Source organism: Eurypyga helias, unplaced genomic scaffold (assembly GCF_000690775.1).
Source record: "Eurypyga helias isolate BGI_N326 unplaced genomic scaffold, ASM69077v1 scaffold27079, whole genome shotgun sequence".
Classification (NCBI taxonomy): domain Eukaryota; kingdom Metazoa; phylum Chordata; class Aves; order Eurypygiformes; family Eurypygidae; genus Eurypyga; species Eurypyga helias.
The window spans coordinates 1-15,057 of NW_010274321.1; the positions used below are offsets into that span (position 1 = coordinate 1).

Consider the following 15,057-nt stretch of genomic DNA (forward strand, 5'->3'; position numbering starts at 1 on the left):
CCTAAAAAGGGGACGTTGGTGGGATGGCAGTTGCCCGGTGGGCTCAGGGCTTGAGGCGCCGGGAGATGCGCTGAGCGAGCAGTAGAGGCCTCGGGAAGGTCTCTTGAGAACCCCCAGAAGTAAGTTCGGGTGCTGGAAATGAAGGAAACCTGCCGGATCTGCGCCCGGGAGCTGTGCGGCAACCAGCGACGATGGATCTTCCACACGGCGGCCAAGCTGAACCTCCAGGTGCTGCTCTCCCACGTCCTGGGCAGGGAGCTGTGCCGGGACGGCAAATCCGAGTTCGCTTGCAGCAAGTGTGCCTTCATGCTGGACCGCATCTACAGGTTCGACACCGTCATCGCGCGCATCGAGGCTCTCTCCATCGAGCGCCTGCAGAAGCTGCTGCTGGAGAAGGACCGCCTCAAGTTCTGCATTGCGAGCATGTACCGCAGGAACAACGAAGACTCTAGCGCTGATGACAGAGCTGGGGACGGGACTGTGGACCTTTCCAACCTGCCTGATGTACGGTACGCTGCCCTCCTTCAGGAGGACTTTGCTTATTCTGGGTATGAATACTGGACGGATCAAGAAGAGCACGGCCTGGAGCCACACAGCTGCCACGCTTCCGAGGGAGCGAGTAACCGGCCACGGCGCTGCCGCGGCTGTGCCGCACTGCGGGTGGCCGATGCCGACTACGAAGCGATTTGCAAGGTGCCACGGAAGGTGTCCAGAAGCATCTCCTGCGGGCTGTCCAGCCGGTGGTCAGCCAGCATGGGCAATGAGGAGTCGTCCGTCTGCGACGCAGCTGAATCTGCGGGTGCCAGAGGGCCTGTGGATGGGGAAAGCATGGAGGAGGGCACGCCTGCGTCCTCTGTTGAGTCCCTGGACACAACCGTGGAGGCAAACCCCCTGCAGCAGAAGGAAGAAGATGCAGATAAGGGGGTGAAAGGGAATGGGAAATGTGATGATTTCTCAGATGACCGCATGACCCCAAGCTCTTCGCTGAGTGGAAACAGGTTGGAGCTGGCCCTCAGCTTGATCAAGGCTTTGGACTACAAACCCCTTCAGAGCCCTCGAGGCAGCAGGCTACCTATTCCTGTGAAGTCCAGCTTGCCCCCTCCCAAGCTCAGCCGTGACTTGGCAGATGGCAGCGCTTCTGCTGGCTTAGCCTGTGCTGGTTCTGCCTTCCTGAACGCAGACAGAAAATCTTTTTCCAGGCCTCCTTTGGGTCTTTCCCTGGACATTTCTGAACTGCAGGAGCTGTGGGATGACCTCTGTGAGGATTATATGCCGCTGCGGGTCCAGGTAGAGGTCATTGTGCTGCTGTTCGATTGAGCAGCATCCCAAGGGATTCTTCTGTGCTGAGATAATACAGATAGCCACGTGTCGCTGAGCCCAGGGCTAAGAATAGGCAGGTCAGGCCTTTTTAGGTGTGCTGCCTCTCTCCTCTGTCATTCTCCTGTTATCTCTTTCCTCCCTGTGCTCTGGGAAATCAACCTTCCCCCCTCCATCAGCTCTCCCTGTCAACGCAGCCTGCTAGATGGGTCTAAGCTCTTGACGTGCTTTGTCATTTTCCTGCTTTAAGCTTTATCTTTAAGAAGCCGTTGTTACTTTTGCCCACAACCAGAGGGAGTGTTTTAAGCTTCTGGGCATGTGTTTTCCGTGGAACGTGTTTTCTTTGTGCCTGGGTAATGTTTCCGTGTGGGGAATGGCCTGCTCCTGCAGATCAGGCCTCCAACCTGCCCAACGTGCAGATCCGCACGGGGATCTGTGGCGTGTGCCCCGAGGAAAAGGTGTTTTCCTTGCAGGTGGATTCGCGCCAGAGGATGGCTTTAGGGTTGGTATTCTACATAATTGGTTTATTTTCTGATCCTTTAAAAAGATTCATCATTTAACAGCAGGTGCCGCTGAGAAGCGACGACGAAAGCTCCTGCTTTCGTGGGAATTCTTGGGGCTGTTACCTGCCTCGCTGGTAGGCCTCGTGTCGCTCTGGATCGCCTCTGTTTTGCCAGCTTGCATGAAATCTTCATTAGTATGCAGTCAAAAAGCTGAGCTTGTAACTCCTTTACCACTTTCCTTAATGAATAGAAGGCCTCAGTCAGCTCCAATTCAGGAATATCCATGTCAGCCTAATTGCATTCCCATTAGCAGCCTTAGTGCTGTCTAATGCTCTGGGTAGCCTAGAGGATTAGAAAAATGCTTGTTTATTACTATGGCAACTGGAGTTGTGCTGAATTACGCTTCCTATCCAGCCAGCGCTGCTTGCTGCCCCATCTGCTGGGGCGTTTCCCAGAGCTGTGTGCTTTTTCCATAAAATCCTGCTCCAGGGATGATGCGAGGGTGGAAAATAATCTTGACCTAGTGTGCAAAGGCATCGCGCTGGCAGCCAGCGACCGGAGAGGTGAAGCAGGGCGTTGCTGCTCCCGTAGGCTGTTACTTGCTGCTAATTTTCACTGCTAGGGATACGGTTACAGCGTAAAAATAGGGTTTTCCCTTAACGTGGCACAATCGGCGTGGCTTGTTTACCGCTTGGCTTTGTGTCGTGCGTTGCCATCCTCCTCTTGGGACTGATTGAGAGGAGTTTCTCCAATCTCCAGGCTCTGCCATCCAGCTGGCCCTGCCAGGAATTCATCCCGCGGGATTTTTTTCACTACCTCTTTTCTTGCCGTGGTGGCGGCAGCCGTTGTGGGCTGCGGTGCGGGGATCTAGGAGAGGGGCGGGAAGCGCTTAATCCTCTGGATGGCTTTAACAGCAAAAATGGGAAATTGGATGCAGCTAGTAAACTAAATGGTTCTTGTATAAATGGGTTTTGCTTTGTCTGAGCGACATTCTTGCGGTCGGATACCGCTGTCCAGCGGTTCCCATGCATAAACACCTTTCTGGTGATATGAAAGGGATATGTAGGAGCACAGTTCCCTTATTGCTTCTGGGAAGCTGCAGTTCTCCTTTAAATGTATTGCTGTAAGCTACAATGACCCAGAGATTTGGTGTCAGGGCGTGTCATCTCCTAAGTACTGTCTTCTTGGGTGTTTTTTGAGCCAACAATTCTTCATCACCACAGCCCCAGGAAGATGCCGCCGTGCCCGGCCCCGGTCAGACAGGCTCTTGCAGCTGCCTGCGGTGCTGTGCTGGCAGCAAGGGAAGCATCGCTCTGCTGACAGCCAGTCTTTTTGGGCAGATGTGAGCCTTGGCAGGCTTACATAATGCCGTGGTTATTGTGGTTTTTTTTTTTTTTTGTAGTGTTCTGCCTTGGTTAGTGTGTGCTGACGTGGTTGGGCTGCGCTGAGGAGGGGTTGTCAGTGGAATGCTGATGCGGGAGAAACCGCTGGGCAGCCACGCTCCTGACATGGCTGCAGGGAAGCACGAGGGGAGGCAGCTTGGGTGCATGGGACTTTGGACTCTGGAGCTGGCTCTGCCTTTCCCCTCCCTGCTCTTAGCTCTTTGCAGCCTTTCTGCTTGTTTTAATTTGCAATGTGCAAATTGCGAGGAAAGGTGTGGTTTTTCCCTCTTTTTTTTTTTGTTCTATTTTTTCTTTTCATCAACCTTGTTTCAAAATAGCTGCTGTGTGACACATTTCAGCAGTGCTCCCTGTCTGATTTGAAGCCGCCTGGCTGAGAAAATTTGAACTTTCTTGCTGTGACTGTTGCAAGTTTTCACTAAAATCTTATCAAAAAGGGTGAAGGGGAGCACTGGGATACGAGGAGGAATGCGCAGGCCTGGGGGAGCTCCCCTGCGCTGCCGGTCTTTCCCATAGACAGCGTTTCTGTGGCTGCTGGAGATGAGGGTTCAGTCTGACAGGGCTAATCTGAGTTGACTGCTGCTCTCCCAGCGCTGTGCTGCCCTGGAGCTCCTGCGGGTGCTCTGAAAAGCTCTGCCACCTTCTCCTAGCCTCTGCGCTGCGCCTCTGCGCTTGCCAGGGCTCCCCCTTGAAACAGGCAGCGGTACAACCCATCTCGTATTGCTGGTGATATTCGGGGGGACGTAACGAGTCCTGTGGTGGGTGACTGGTTTGAAAGCTGCTCCTGGGAGTTAACATCTCACTAGGCAGGAGTAGCGCAGGAGTAAGAAGGGGTGACAACAGATTAGTGTGTGCTCAGCCAGCAGGGTCTGGCAGGCCACGTGGCAGAAAGCGGGCTGTTTATTCGCAATAAATGGGTATCTGTCATGGAAAAAAAGATCTCGGCTGTGGCATTGAACTTGCTGTGGCTGCGGGGACTTGCCTACGGTGCAGGTGCTGGAGCATGGGGAGCTGTGAAGGAGAGCCTGGAGCATCGCAAGCGAAGGGGTTCAGAGTGGGGGTGACGGCCAGGTCATGGCAGGAGCATGGCTGGTGGGAAGGATTGAAGGTTGTGGGCTTGATTTAAGCAGGAGAAGCTTGTCAGAATATGGGAAGGAGTTTGTTCTGGTGCTGGCTTTGTTTTGAAGCCGCCAGCAGGGTATAAGAAGGAGAGAGGTTTCAGAGACACGGCTTGGTGTGGGAAGCAGATCTGTTGTTAGCCTGCAGACAGAGGTTAGAGCCAGAGCTGCTGGACTCACAGTATAGGGGTGAGGAGAGATGGGGAGCGCAGACGGAGCCTGGGGCTGGCAGGGAACTTCTGGCAGGTCAGGCCGAGAGCTGCCAGGTGCAGGGAGGCATGGGCAGCACAGTGTTTTGGAGACAGAAGAACACTGTGGGGCATGTGTAAGCCCATGCTTCAAGGTTGCTGAAGGCTGACAATGGAGTAGAGGGAACCAGTGCAAGACTTCAGCCATTCCTCTCCCATTTTTTTTCCACAGAATTTGCAGGATGAACGTCAGCAGCCATCGCCAGGTGGCCCTGCAGCGGGCGAGCAAGTGTCTGATGTGTGTGCTGCAGAGCTGCAGGGCAAAATCCAGCAGTTTGAAGCTGCCAACAAGGTATTCCTTCAGTCAGTGTTGCAGGGTGCCTCCGAGCCTGGCCAGAGGCAGAGATTTGTACTCTCTTCCAGTAAGGGTGTGCGTGCTGACATGTGATTCTCAGTGCTGCTGTCTGCCAGCTTGAGTTGAAATTGTTTACTCGTTTTCCGCAGCCGTGCTGTGTAAATTTTCCATGTGACTTTTGCAAACCATTCTTTTGGAAGAACTTGCCCTGTGAGCCTTTCGGGAGCTGGTGAAAGAGGGATGCCCAGCACTGTTTCCCTGTCTCTTGGATGTGGGTGGGCTGAGCCTGGTGCAGGAAAGGAGGGCACCTGCCTTTTGAGACAGCTGCCAGCGGTAAGGTAGATCAGCGCAGGAGGGTGTCTCGTTTTCCTTTCAATTTAAAGGCTTTCATAGGAAAGAAACGCACAGCTGGGTTGTCTTGAGGCAGATCAGATTCAACACATGTTGAGAGGGATTGATGTTGTTAGTGATGTCCTTGAACTTTAAGGTAAATTACACCAACTGGAAAAACAGAGGGATTAAAGGGGGGGAAAAAGCATCGGATGGGATACTTATTTAAAACTGGGGACAGCTGTAAGCTCTTGCAGCTGCCTGGACCACAAAGTTTGACAGGGAAATAAGGCCTGGTAAATGTAGTTGGAAGTGTTTAAACAGTTTAGGGGGGGATGTATTTTAGAGAAGAGCTAACATGTGTAAAGTAACGAGCAAGGAAATGTGGCAGCACCAGCTCCTGAAGAAACTGAGGCTTGAGTGAGTTCTGGCAAAGATCCATATCATCCAAGATGAAGAATGCCAGTGTTTAGAAATGCTGACAGGCAGTTGCCTAAATGCACAATGTGCACCGCAACGTGAACCTCATGGTGAAAAGGGAGAACCGTCTTAAAGCTCTCTGGGATGGTAGCCTCCTTAGGGTGAAAATGTCAAAAGCAAAAGGTTCTCAGGTTGTAAACCAGCCGTGGAGGCTAGTGAGACGTTCCCCTTGGCTTTGCGGTGGCGCTGTTGGCATGGTGGCACTGGCGAGATCCTGTTGTGCTAAGCTGGTACTTGAGGCCAGATAAATTACTGATCTGGTCAGATGTGGAATGACTTAGAGCACCAGTTAGTGCCAGAGTGCCTGGATGATCAGAGGAGGCAGAAAGAGGTGGGGCTGGAAGATTTTGAAGGGGCAGCTGCAGTCCTCTGGAGGACCTCGAAAGCAAAGGGAGCATTTTTTTAGAATGCCTGGTTTCTCCATGTTGATTTTTTCTCAGCCCTCTTGTGGGGTTTTTGGAAGCAGCCCTTCCGTCTTAAGAGGACAGAAATACATGATAGAAACGGGGAAGGCTGCTGGGCAGTCAGAGTAAGACTCCTCTACAGCACGGAAGACTCCTCTACAGCACACCCATGGGGGCGGGGGGCTGAATTGGAGGGACCAGGAGTGCTGGAACAGTCCTCTGAAGGGAGTTTGTGTTAATTCACCAGTCTCTGCCCAGCTTGCACCATGTTTACAGACTAGGGGAGGCTGCCTTGATCTTGATCTGGTGAACACCTGGGCTGTATGGAGTTGAGTAAAGAGTGGAGGGCGTCCTAAGGTTGGTTGTTTAGGGCAGGATTAAAAAAATATATTTCTGTCTTCAGTTGTTACAGGAAAAGCTGAATGAATTGAATTTTGAATTAAAATCTGTCCAAGAAACATCGCAGAGGCAAGATCGTACAATACAGAGTCTGAACGAGGCCCTGAAGAGCAAAGAGAGTAAGGTAATAGTTCTGGGTGGATGGGGCGGTGCTCACCAAACGAGGGGAGTGTGCTAACCATGTCGGCAGCGATGGGAAAGGAATGCTTAAGCCATCCTGGATCTCGTTAAACTGTTTCTTGTGAAGCTCTCTACTTTTGTGCAATGCTGACATGGGTCGTAATGCATGCTGGAGGCTTGGGACAGGAGGGTTTGTGCTTGGTTCGCCAGTGACTTGGCCTCCTGCCCTTTGGCTCGCAGGCAGAAGAGCTGTACCGTATCATTGAAGGGCAGAATGAGACAATGGCCAAGCTGCGGGATATGTTACACAGAAGCCATCCGGGACAGTTGCAGGTATGTCCCTGGAAAGGCTCAAATACATCAGGTTTCCTTCCTCAGAGATCCTGGTTTTAAATCCCTCTTGTGAAGCGAATCCCTTTGAGTTTCTCTGCTTCTTGTCCCTGTTAGATGTCAGAGAGCTCACTCTCCTCCGAGGAGCAGCAGGTGTCACCACTAGATCTTCAGAACACGCTTTTCCACACCAAGCTGGAGGTGAGGAAGTTGAGAAGAGCTCAGCGCCAGAAAGAGCATCAACTGGCTGAAGCCAGGAGAGCAAACCAGCTCCTAGAGACCATGGTGCATGAGGAAGAGCAGCAGAAAGAGGCAACCTGGAAACACAACCAGGTATGACAAGCACATAGCCTGGAGGTGTCTGGGTTTACACAACTTAAGAAGCAGCGATGTAGACAGTGCTCTGCTTTCGTTTGTCATTTCTGCCTACACCAGTCTGGGCACACCTGGCTAACCCCTTGTTAGGGGATTATTCTATGCAGGGAGAACTTTCCAGCCTCCTTAGCTTCATATCTGAGGATTTAGAATCAGCAAAGACATTGGGCAATGGGTATGTTGTCACCTGTGTGTCTTTGGCTGGTGCAAAGGTCCCACGTCTTTATGTGGTGTTACAAAGTCGATGTCCACTGCTGCCCAGGTTGGCTGTGATCAGCTGAAAGACTCTGCCTGTGCCTACAGCAAGGGGTTTAGATGGACGGATACTCTGGGAAATGAAATAAATTCAAACTTTGTCACCATGGAGTGTGTTTGGAGATGTGAAAGCTGTAGTTCTGCAGAATACTTTTGGCTGTCCCCACAGCCCTTGTTGCTCTTGGCTTCTTCAGGTTGGCCTGCTGTTTACAGGTCTGTTGAGGGCTGACTACCAAGGTATGCGCTTTTCCCTCGCAGGAGCTGCGTGCTGTGGTACAGCAGCTGCAGGCAGAGCTCCAGGACAAGGTTCAACAGCTCCAGACGGTGGAGTGGGAGAAATGCCGTGACCTGCAGGCCCAGGAGCAGAGAGTTCAGCGTTTGAGCCAGCAACTGGCTCGCAAGGAACAGCTTCTGCAGGTGAGATGCAGAAAGATTTCGAGTTGAGCATAACTAGCCAGGGCCCCTGCTCCTCCTTTGTTAACTGGCGATGCAGAAGTTGACTGTCCTTTACTGTGGGGGGTAGAGCAAGTGTAGGGTGGAGATAGCCCTGATTCTCCTGTGCTGCTCTCTGTGGTGTTTCTGGACCGACAGCTGTACTGGAGGTGTGTGTGTGTTCCTTAGGAATCGAGGGAGCTTCTGCAGTGCCAGCAAAGCTTGGACAAGAGCCCTGCAGCTGTGAATACCATGTTGGAGAAACTGCAGCAGCGAGTCAGCAGCAGGGATGCTGCTCTGGAGGTGAGCAGTCAGTTGGTGATGCCTCAGGGAAACCTGAGGCTTAGCATTTGGGCTGCCTTTGGTGGTGCAGCCCCAGGCTGACCCCAGAGGTGTCCATGTCTTCTACGTGCTCCTCATGGCTCAGCCTTCCAGGGGAGCCCTCTGAAAGGGAGAGCTGAGGTGCCCCCTGCAGCGGGTGGTGGGCTGCGGAGCCCTACTGCCCCATTCTGAGCCATCACCCCCTCTCACCCTAGCAAGCAGTAGATGAGAAGTACTCTGCCCTGGAGAGGAAGGAGCAAGAGCTGCAGCAGCTCCATCTCTCCATAAGGGAGCGTGGAAGTGACCTGGAGAGACTGCGCAACGTCCTGTCCAGCAACGAAGCCACCATTCATGTGAGTGCTTGTACCTGGCTGTGGTTTGGGGGTAGAGAAGCCTTCCTGTGAATGCTGTGGCTGTCACTGGGGAGAGTAGCTGCGGGGTGTTGGCCTTCCCCTGGCCCTGTGTGTGGGGCAAGTTCCTGGGTCACTTGTGTTTCTGGGCCAGGTGTAGAGGTGAGTGTGGTCTGGAGAGGACAGGGGGGAATTTGTGTGACTCCACTGGCATCAGAGACAGGTATTTCCAGTACTGCTGAATTCAGGATAAAGTCCCTGGTTGAGCTGTTTCTGTTGTGTCTCCAGAGCCTGGAGAGCCTCCTGAAAGCCAAAACCCTGGAACTCGAGCAGGTCTCAGCAACCTGCCAAAACCTCCGCTGGCTCAAGGAGGAGATCGAGGCCAAGGCCTGCAGCCGGCAGAAGGAGCAGGAGGGGATCATCCAGCAGCTGCAGACCTGCCTGCACGACAGGAACAAGGAAGTGGAGGTAAGGCCTTAGCTTGGCTTCCTGAGCCTTCAGCTGGTTTGTCTGCAGAGAGAGTGATCCCAAACCAGATCCTTCTGGCTGCCTGCCTCTGAGGAGGGCACTCAGACCTGTGCCTAACGCGTTGGAAGCTGGTTTTGGCAGCTCTAAATACCTGTGCTGACTGACGCTGAGCTCCCAGCTGCACCTAGGCTGGAGACCTGTTTGTCCTTGAACAGCTTGCAGTTTGGTAGCGATGTCTCTCCACCTCTCCCTTCCTCCCCCTTACTCAGGAGCTTACAGCAACTCTGCTGTGCAAGCTGGGCCCGGGACAGAGCGAGGTAGCGGAGGAGCTGTGCTTGCGTCTCCAGCACAAGGAGAAAATGCTGCAGGATGTCCTCAGCGACAGGAACCGTCAGACTATGGAGCACGATGCTGAAATCCGGGAGCTGCTGCAGGCCGTGAGCGCCAAGGAGCAGCAGAGCAGAGTGAGTTGTGGGGAGTCTGGGGTGGATGGCTCTGCCTTGCGTGGACTCTGGCTGCTGTTGGTGGAGCTGCTGAGTGTTGGAGAGCCGCATGAGATGCCATCAGCTGTTTCTGGGTTGGTCTCAACCCATCACACGGGAGCAGGATGGAGTCCTGGGCATGTAAATGCCACTTAAAGAGCCACCACTCCTATCGTGCCTACTCGTGCACACTGGGTGTGCTTCAGTGTTATCCAACATACTTTGCATTCAGTTTCCTCCCGTAAAAGGGGGCTAAAAGGCCAAGCACTGTCTCCTCCTCTTTGTCTATCCTTTGTCTTTCTGCACTCCTGAACAGGGCAGGAGAAACTGAGGAGTTTATTCCTCTGTAGGCCAAGAGGCTAAGCCTTGCAGCTGGTTGGCAAGCGGAGATGGGAGAGCTGCAGTGGAGCCACTCAGAGTGGCCAGGAGCAGTAGCTCTCGGGCTGGTTTGCAGAGCACTTCTAGTCTCAAGAGACAGATGAATATTGAGGTGGTTTCCCTTAGGCCCTGAGGAACGTGAGGGACAGGGATCTGACTCCTGATCTTCCCCTGTTTTTCCTGCCCGTTCAGACGGCTGCTGAGAAGATGGCGCAGGCTTTGGCTGAAAGGAGCTGCGAGTTACAACTCCTGCGCCAGCATGTGTTGGGGAAGGAGCCTGTCGGGACCCAGTTGGCTGGTGTCAGCCTGTTGAAGCAGGACAGACAGCCTCTACAAGTAAGAATCGTGCACTGCTGCTCTGCCTGTGGCCTCGGGGCTCCATGGGCGACTGATTGCCGCATGTGGAGGAAATATGAGAGAAGGGAGTGCTGCGGAGAATCATGGAAATGAAAGTGGGATTAGGAGAGAGACTTCCTATAGGAGGAAGAGAAGAAAATGAGGAGCAGAAATGCTGCCTGGATGTTCTGCTCTTGATTCCATCAGACTTTGTCACTCAGTGTCTCCTTTCTTTTTGATCAGGCAGTATTTGAGTCCCCAGGGCACATGAGAGTATGAAAGAAATCTACCCTCTGACCTTCCAGCGTTGACCCAGTCCTTCCTTGGGCTGGGCTGCCTCGCTGTATTGTAATCCCCTCCCTGACACTGTCACATTCTGGAGGGGACAAGAGAGCTAATTTTAGGTCCTACTAATTCCTGGCAGAGCCTGCTGGCTGTTTGCTGTCTCTTCCACAATTGGAGGTGGTATTTTTAAAGCAGCTTTGCTAAAAACCCCTTTTGAGGGTGAACACCACTCGGAGGCTACTGCACCATGCTCCTACTTGAGCAGCTGTTAATGGTCTGTTGGTGAGCTGACATGTTGAATGCTTTTAAGCAGCTGTAAACAGGTTGCTTATTTCTATTCCCAGGATCAAAGCGAGCTCTAGACACTTCCAGGGATATGTATGTGAGCCAAGCTCTGTGTTTGCTGTCCTGCATGATCCCTCTGGACCACATCTTTGGATGAAGATGTAGGTCTCTGTGGAGTCTCGGTTGCAGGATGGGTTTGCTGCAGTTGAGTGGAACCTGTTTAATGCTTATTTTGAAGACACTTACTGCCAGCAACCTCCTGGTGCCAGACAAAACAGGGCTGGGGCTCTGTTGCCCATGCAGCTTCTAGGTTGTGTGCAATTCACTCGTCCCTGCTGCCTGGCTAGATCCCCTTCTTTGGTTTCTCATGTTTCTGAGCATCAGCAGAGCAGCCAGCAGGTTTGCTGCCATCCTGGAGCTCTGGGGAAGCTGCGGGTGCTGGCTTCTCTCTGGAGGTGTAAACCTGGAGGCTTTATGTTTTCAGGAAATACTGCCAGGAGCGTGTGGAGCTACAGTCATTGCCGGATCCCCGCAGGGGGACAGCAGCTGCCGGGCAGAGGGAGGTGAGTGTGGTGACAGCTTCCTTCAAGGTCCCCAGACATGACCAGGGCTTTTGTGCTGGGGGTGCAGACACACTTAGGTGAAAGTGAGAGAGTAAAGAGCTTTGAGCAAGAGGGAGTATTTTTGTAATAACGCTGTGCCCCCCCACTAGGTTCAGGGATGTCTGGGGATTGGGAGTGTGGGAAAGAGAAGGGCTGGATGGAGGTGAGGTGTTTCTTCTTGAGAGCTGATGCTGTCCATGAAGGGGTTTTGACTTTGTTTCAGGCTGGGCTGAGACAAGTGCAACTGGTTTGGGTTTTGCCTTGGGGCTAGGACACTTGCACTTTGCCAGGGGTGAGACAGCAGGCCTGGGATGATGTTGTTTAGGGATCAGGCAGGGAAGAAGGGGGTTTACTAAGACACAGCATGATGGGGAGCAGAAGCATCATAGTTCTCTCTGGTCCCGGGGTCAGAACTGATGCACGGTAACCCTGCAGTAACCAAACTGTCTTTGCAGCTGTGATGTCAGCAGCAGAACTGGAGAAGGATCTTCTTAATGCCAAAGAGGAGCTGGAGCTAATGGCAAAGAAGGAAAGGGAAAGCAGGGTGAGTTTGTGATGGAGCCTGTGCCCATCTTCCTTGCTTACGGGAGGCCCTTGGGCTGCCCCTCACTGGGGTTTGTGAGGGTACCCCAGGTGAGAGAAATGGGGCAGCAGCTTGCAGTGCAGTTCAGGCTTTCTGGAGTCTCTCATGGACCACTCTTCCCTCCGTAGCGGGAGCTCGCTGCTCTCCAGTCTGTCATGGCCACGCAGGAAGAAGAGCTGCAGGTGCAGGCCTCGGATATAGAGTCCTTGACCAGGACCATCCAGATGAAAGAGGACGTCATCAAGGTGAGATAATGCACTGTGCTGGGTCAGAACAGCAGCCTTCCCAGGCAGAAGAGTCTCTTCTTTCCCCGCAGCCTCAGAGTGACGTGGCTGCTCAGGGATGGTATTGCTGCAGGTTTGCCTACAGCCCTCTCTTACTTTGGCCAGAAGGCAAAGGCCCCAAACCCCAGAATGTCGTTACTTGACTTTTTGCTCCTTGTGTACCCAGCACACTTCTGTGAATCCTTTAAACAGAGCCCCTTCTCGCTCCAGGCTGGCTGTGCCTGACACACTCTGAATGCTTTGGCATTTCTTAGGAGAACTAGGTCTTCCCAAACGCTGGAAACTGCTGGCAGTTGCGTTCCAGGCAGGATTACAAAGGTCCAGCTGTCCTTGTTACTGAGCCCTTCTGCTCTTGGTTTTCAGGATCTGCAAATGCAGCTGGTGGATCCTGAAGAAATTCCAGCCGTGGAAAGGCTGATGCAAGAAGTGCTGGTGCTTCGGGAGAAAGTGGCCGTAGCAGAATCGGGAGGACAAGAGGCTGCTGGGAACAGAAGGCAGCAGGTAGTGTGCCATGTGGGGCCAGCTTGGATGTGTTTGTATTGCTGCTGGTGCTCAGCCATGAGGCTCTCCTCAACCTTTGGATATGCTGAGGTGTGCTTGTTCTGGGAAGTTGGCTGTGGACCACAGGAGGAATAGGAAGGAGGAGAGGATGGGTTCCCTGTAGCACTTGTCACAGGGGCGACTTTTGGGAATCCAGGGGTGGTGCTAATCAACGTGATCACTTGGACATGAGCAAGAGAGGAAGAGGAAGCCCTTTCAGTTTCTAAGTGTTGCATCTTGTCTGCTCTCTCCAACCAGTTGTTACTGATGCTGGAAGGGCTGGTGGCCGAAAGGAATCGGTTAAATGAGGCTCTCCAGGCAGAGAGGCAGCTCTATGGCAGCCTGGTGAAGTTCCACACACACCCAGACAGGTAAGCGAGGCTGCCTTGGCTCTGTGCTGCCCTGCTCCACTGCTGGGGCCAGTGTGGGTTGTCCAGTGGGGCAATCCCTGATCACTCTGCAAGTCTGAGAGCCCTTGGTGGGAAAGAGGGAGTCCTGGCAAAGAATTGGACAACTGTGGCTTTGGGAGTCCACGTTTTAGGCTGCTGTTTTCCCTTGAAGAGGCCGCAGTGGCCAGCTTGAAATGCTAGACTCCCTTCATGGCCTGAACAAGAGGTGGCACTGGGATTTCCATCTCTGTTCCCTGGCTTATCCCTTCCCAGCCACACTTGGCCACCTTCCAGAGGCTGCTGTCAAATTCCCAACCAACTGTTGGGTGGATAAGGATCCGTCTAGGTGCTTATCCCGGCGGTTTTCCCACAGCGCTGTTTGGCCCGTGCTCCCTGTCCTCCGCACTAATCCCCTGCCCTTCATGGGGCTGCAGCCTCCGGGATATTTGAGCTACCTGCTAGCAGGGGAGCACATAAGTGGAGTGCTTGGGTAAGTACTGAAGAACAGCTGTGACTAGGAGTCCCCTGCCCCAGGCCGGAGCCTTTTTTGGGGATGGTTGCGCTGCGGGGAGGTTTAGAGGTGAGGCAGGAGGTGGCCGAGCTGCCTGGGGGAGGACACGGGGCCCGTGCCTGGGGTCAGCGGTGGCCCCGGATGGAGGAGGCCCATTCGGCGCCCGCTTGCTGCAGCCTGTCTAACCCTCTTCCCTTTTGTACGGCGTCTCCGCTTAGCGCTGCGAGAGACCGCGCTCTGCAGGTGGAGCTGGAGGGGGTCCAGGAGCTGCGGGGACAGCTGGAAGAAGCTCTTGGAAGAAGTTTGGAGTGTTTGAGCAGGCTGGAGATGCGGGGCGCCATAGGAGGTGGGGAACAGGAGCGTGTGAGAGTCCTACCCCAGCATGCCTTCTGAGCACTGCCGCTCGCCCGCCTGCCACGGAAACGGTTCACTAACTCACTGACTCTGGGAGGGTCGTTTTGGTACTTGGGCATGGTACAGTAGAACTGGTGCAAGGTGCTTTGGGTTGGTTGTTTGTTTTTTTTGGTTTAGTAGTTTTTGAGCTGCTTTGGGACCGGCGATCAGTGCAATCCACCTGTCTCGTGTACGTTCCTGTCTGCCCTACCCCGGTGGCCACCGATGTATTTGCACATTCAAATCATTCCATTTTAGTTGATCTCCCTCATGTCCCTTCCCCTTCCCACCCCTCTGGGCCAAATAAAGATTCCCTTTCTCTGAAGGAAAACACCAAATGTGCTCTATCATCTCCCAGGTGCATGCGTGCGAGTTTTTCTATTCCCTCACCCTTTTTCTTAACCCAGGGACATCCCCCTCTGGGGCTGACAGTGGCTGGCCCTAAACCAGGAGGGGTATAGGGAAAAGTGGGTTCCAGAGCCAGGGAATTTGAGAAGGGCCGCGAGACCTGGTGGCACTTGGTGCTCTTATACAATCCTTGAGTGTAGAACCACCGAATCATTTTATGCTTAAACCAAATCCTACTCCAGTGTTGATGATTTTACTCACTTTTTGTCTTCTTTCCCAGTTGTCTCAGCCTTCTGAGCGCCTCCAAGGGAGAGCTTCCTCCTCTTTTTGACAGATGGGTTGGGGTGACCGAGACCTGTCCCTGCTCCCAGGGTCCGGGCTGGGTCTGCCCCCTCCCTTGCGTGCGCACACCTCGCTGGCTCCACGCGCCCCTCGGGCGATGGGCAGACCCCCGTTTTGGCTTTGCTGGGGGCAGTCCAGCTTGTCACCGCTGCGT

The 15,057-nt window shown here is 53.5% G+C and overlaps 1 protein-coding gene across 1 annotated transcript; it reads left to right on the forward strand.

Moving 5' to 3' along the window:
- Positions 1–138: 138 nt before the first annotated feature.
- On the forward strand, positions 139–14,539 carry LOC104515707 (myomegalin-like). The gene is made up of 17 exons (XM_010159791.1): positions 139–1,287; positions 4,759–4,878; positions 6,499–6,618; positions 6,855–6,947; positions 7,062–7,277; positions 7,833–7,991; positions 8,196–8,309; positions 8,543–8,680; positions 8,966–9,145; positions 9,415–9,609; positions 10,198–10,341; positions 11,396–11,474; positions 11,969–12,057; positions 12,225–12,341; positions 12,744–12,881; positions 13,179–13,291; positions 14,039–14,539. The coding sequence occupies exons 1-17, from the start codon at positions 139–141 to the stop codon at positions 14,211–14,213; spliced, it is 3,339 nt and encodes a 1,112-aa protein (XP_010158093.1). The 3' UTR covers positions 14,214–14,539.
- The last annotated feature ends 518 nt before the right edge of the window (positions 14,540–15,057 follow it).

Coding starts and splice junctions, on each gene's coding strand:
- LOC104515707 (XM_010159791.1), top strand. CDS start 139: ATGAAGGAAACCTGCCGGATCTGCGCCCGGGAGCTGTGCGGCAACCAG. Junction 6,619..6,854: donor TGAAGAGCAAAGAGAGTAAG/GTAATAGTTCTG, acceptor TTTGGCTCGCAG/GCAGAAGAGCTGTACCGTAT. Junction 11,475..11,968: donor CAGCTGCCGGGCAGAGGGAG/GTGAGTGTGGTG, acceptor CTGTCTTTGCAG/CTGTGATGTCAGCAGCAGAA.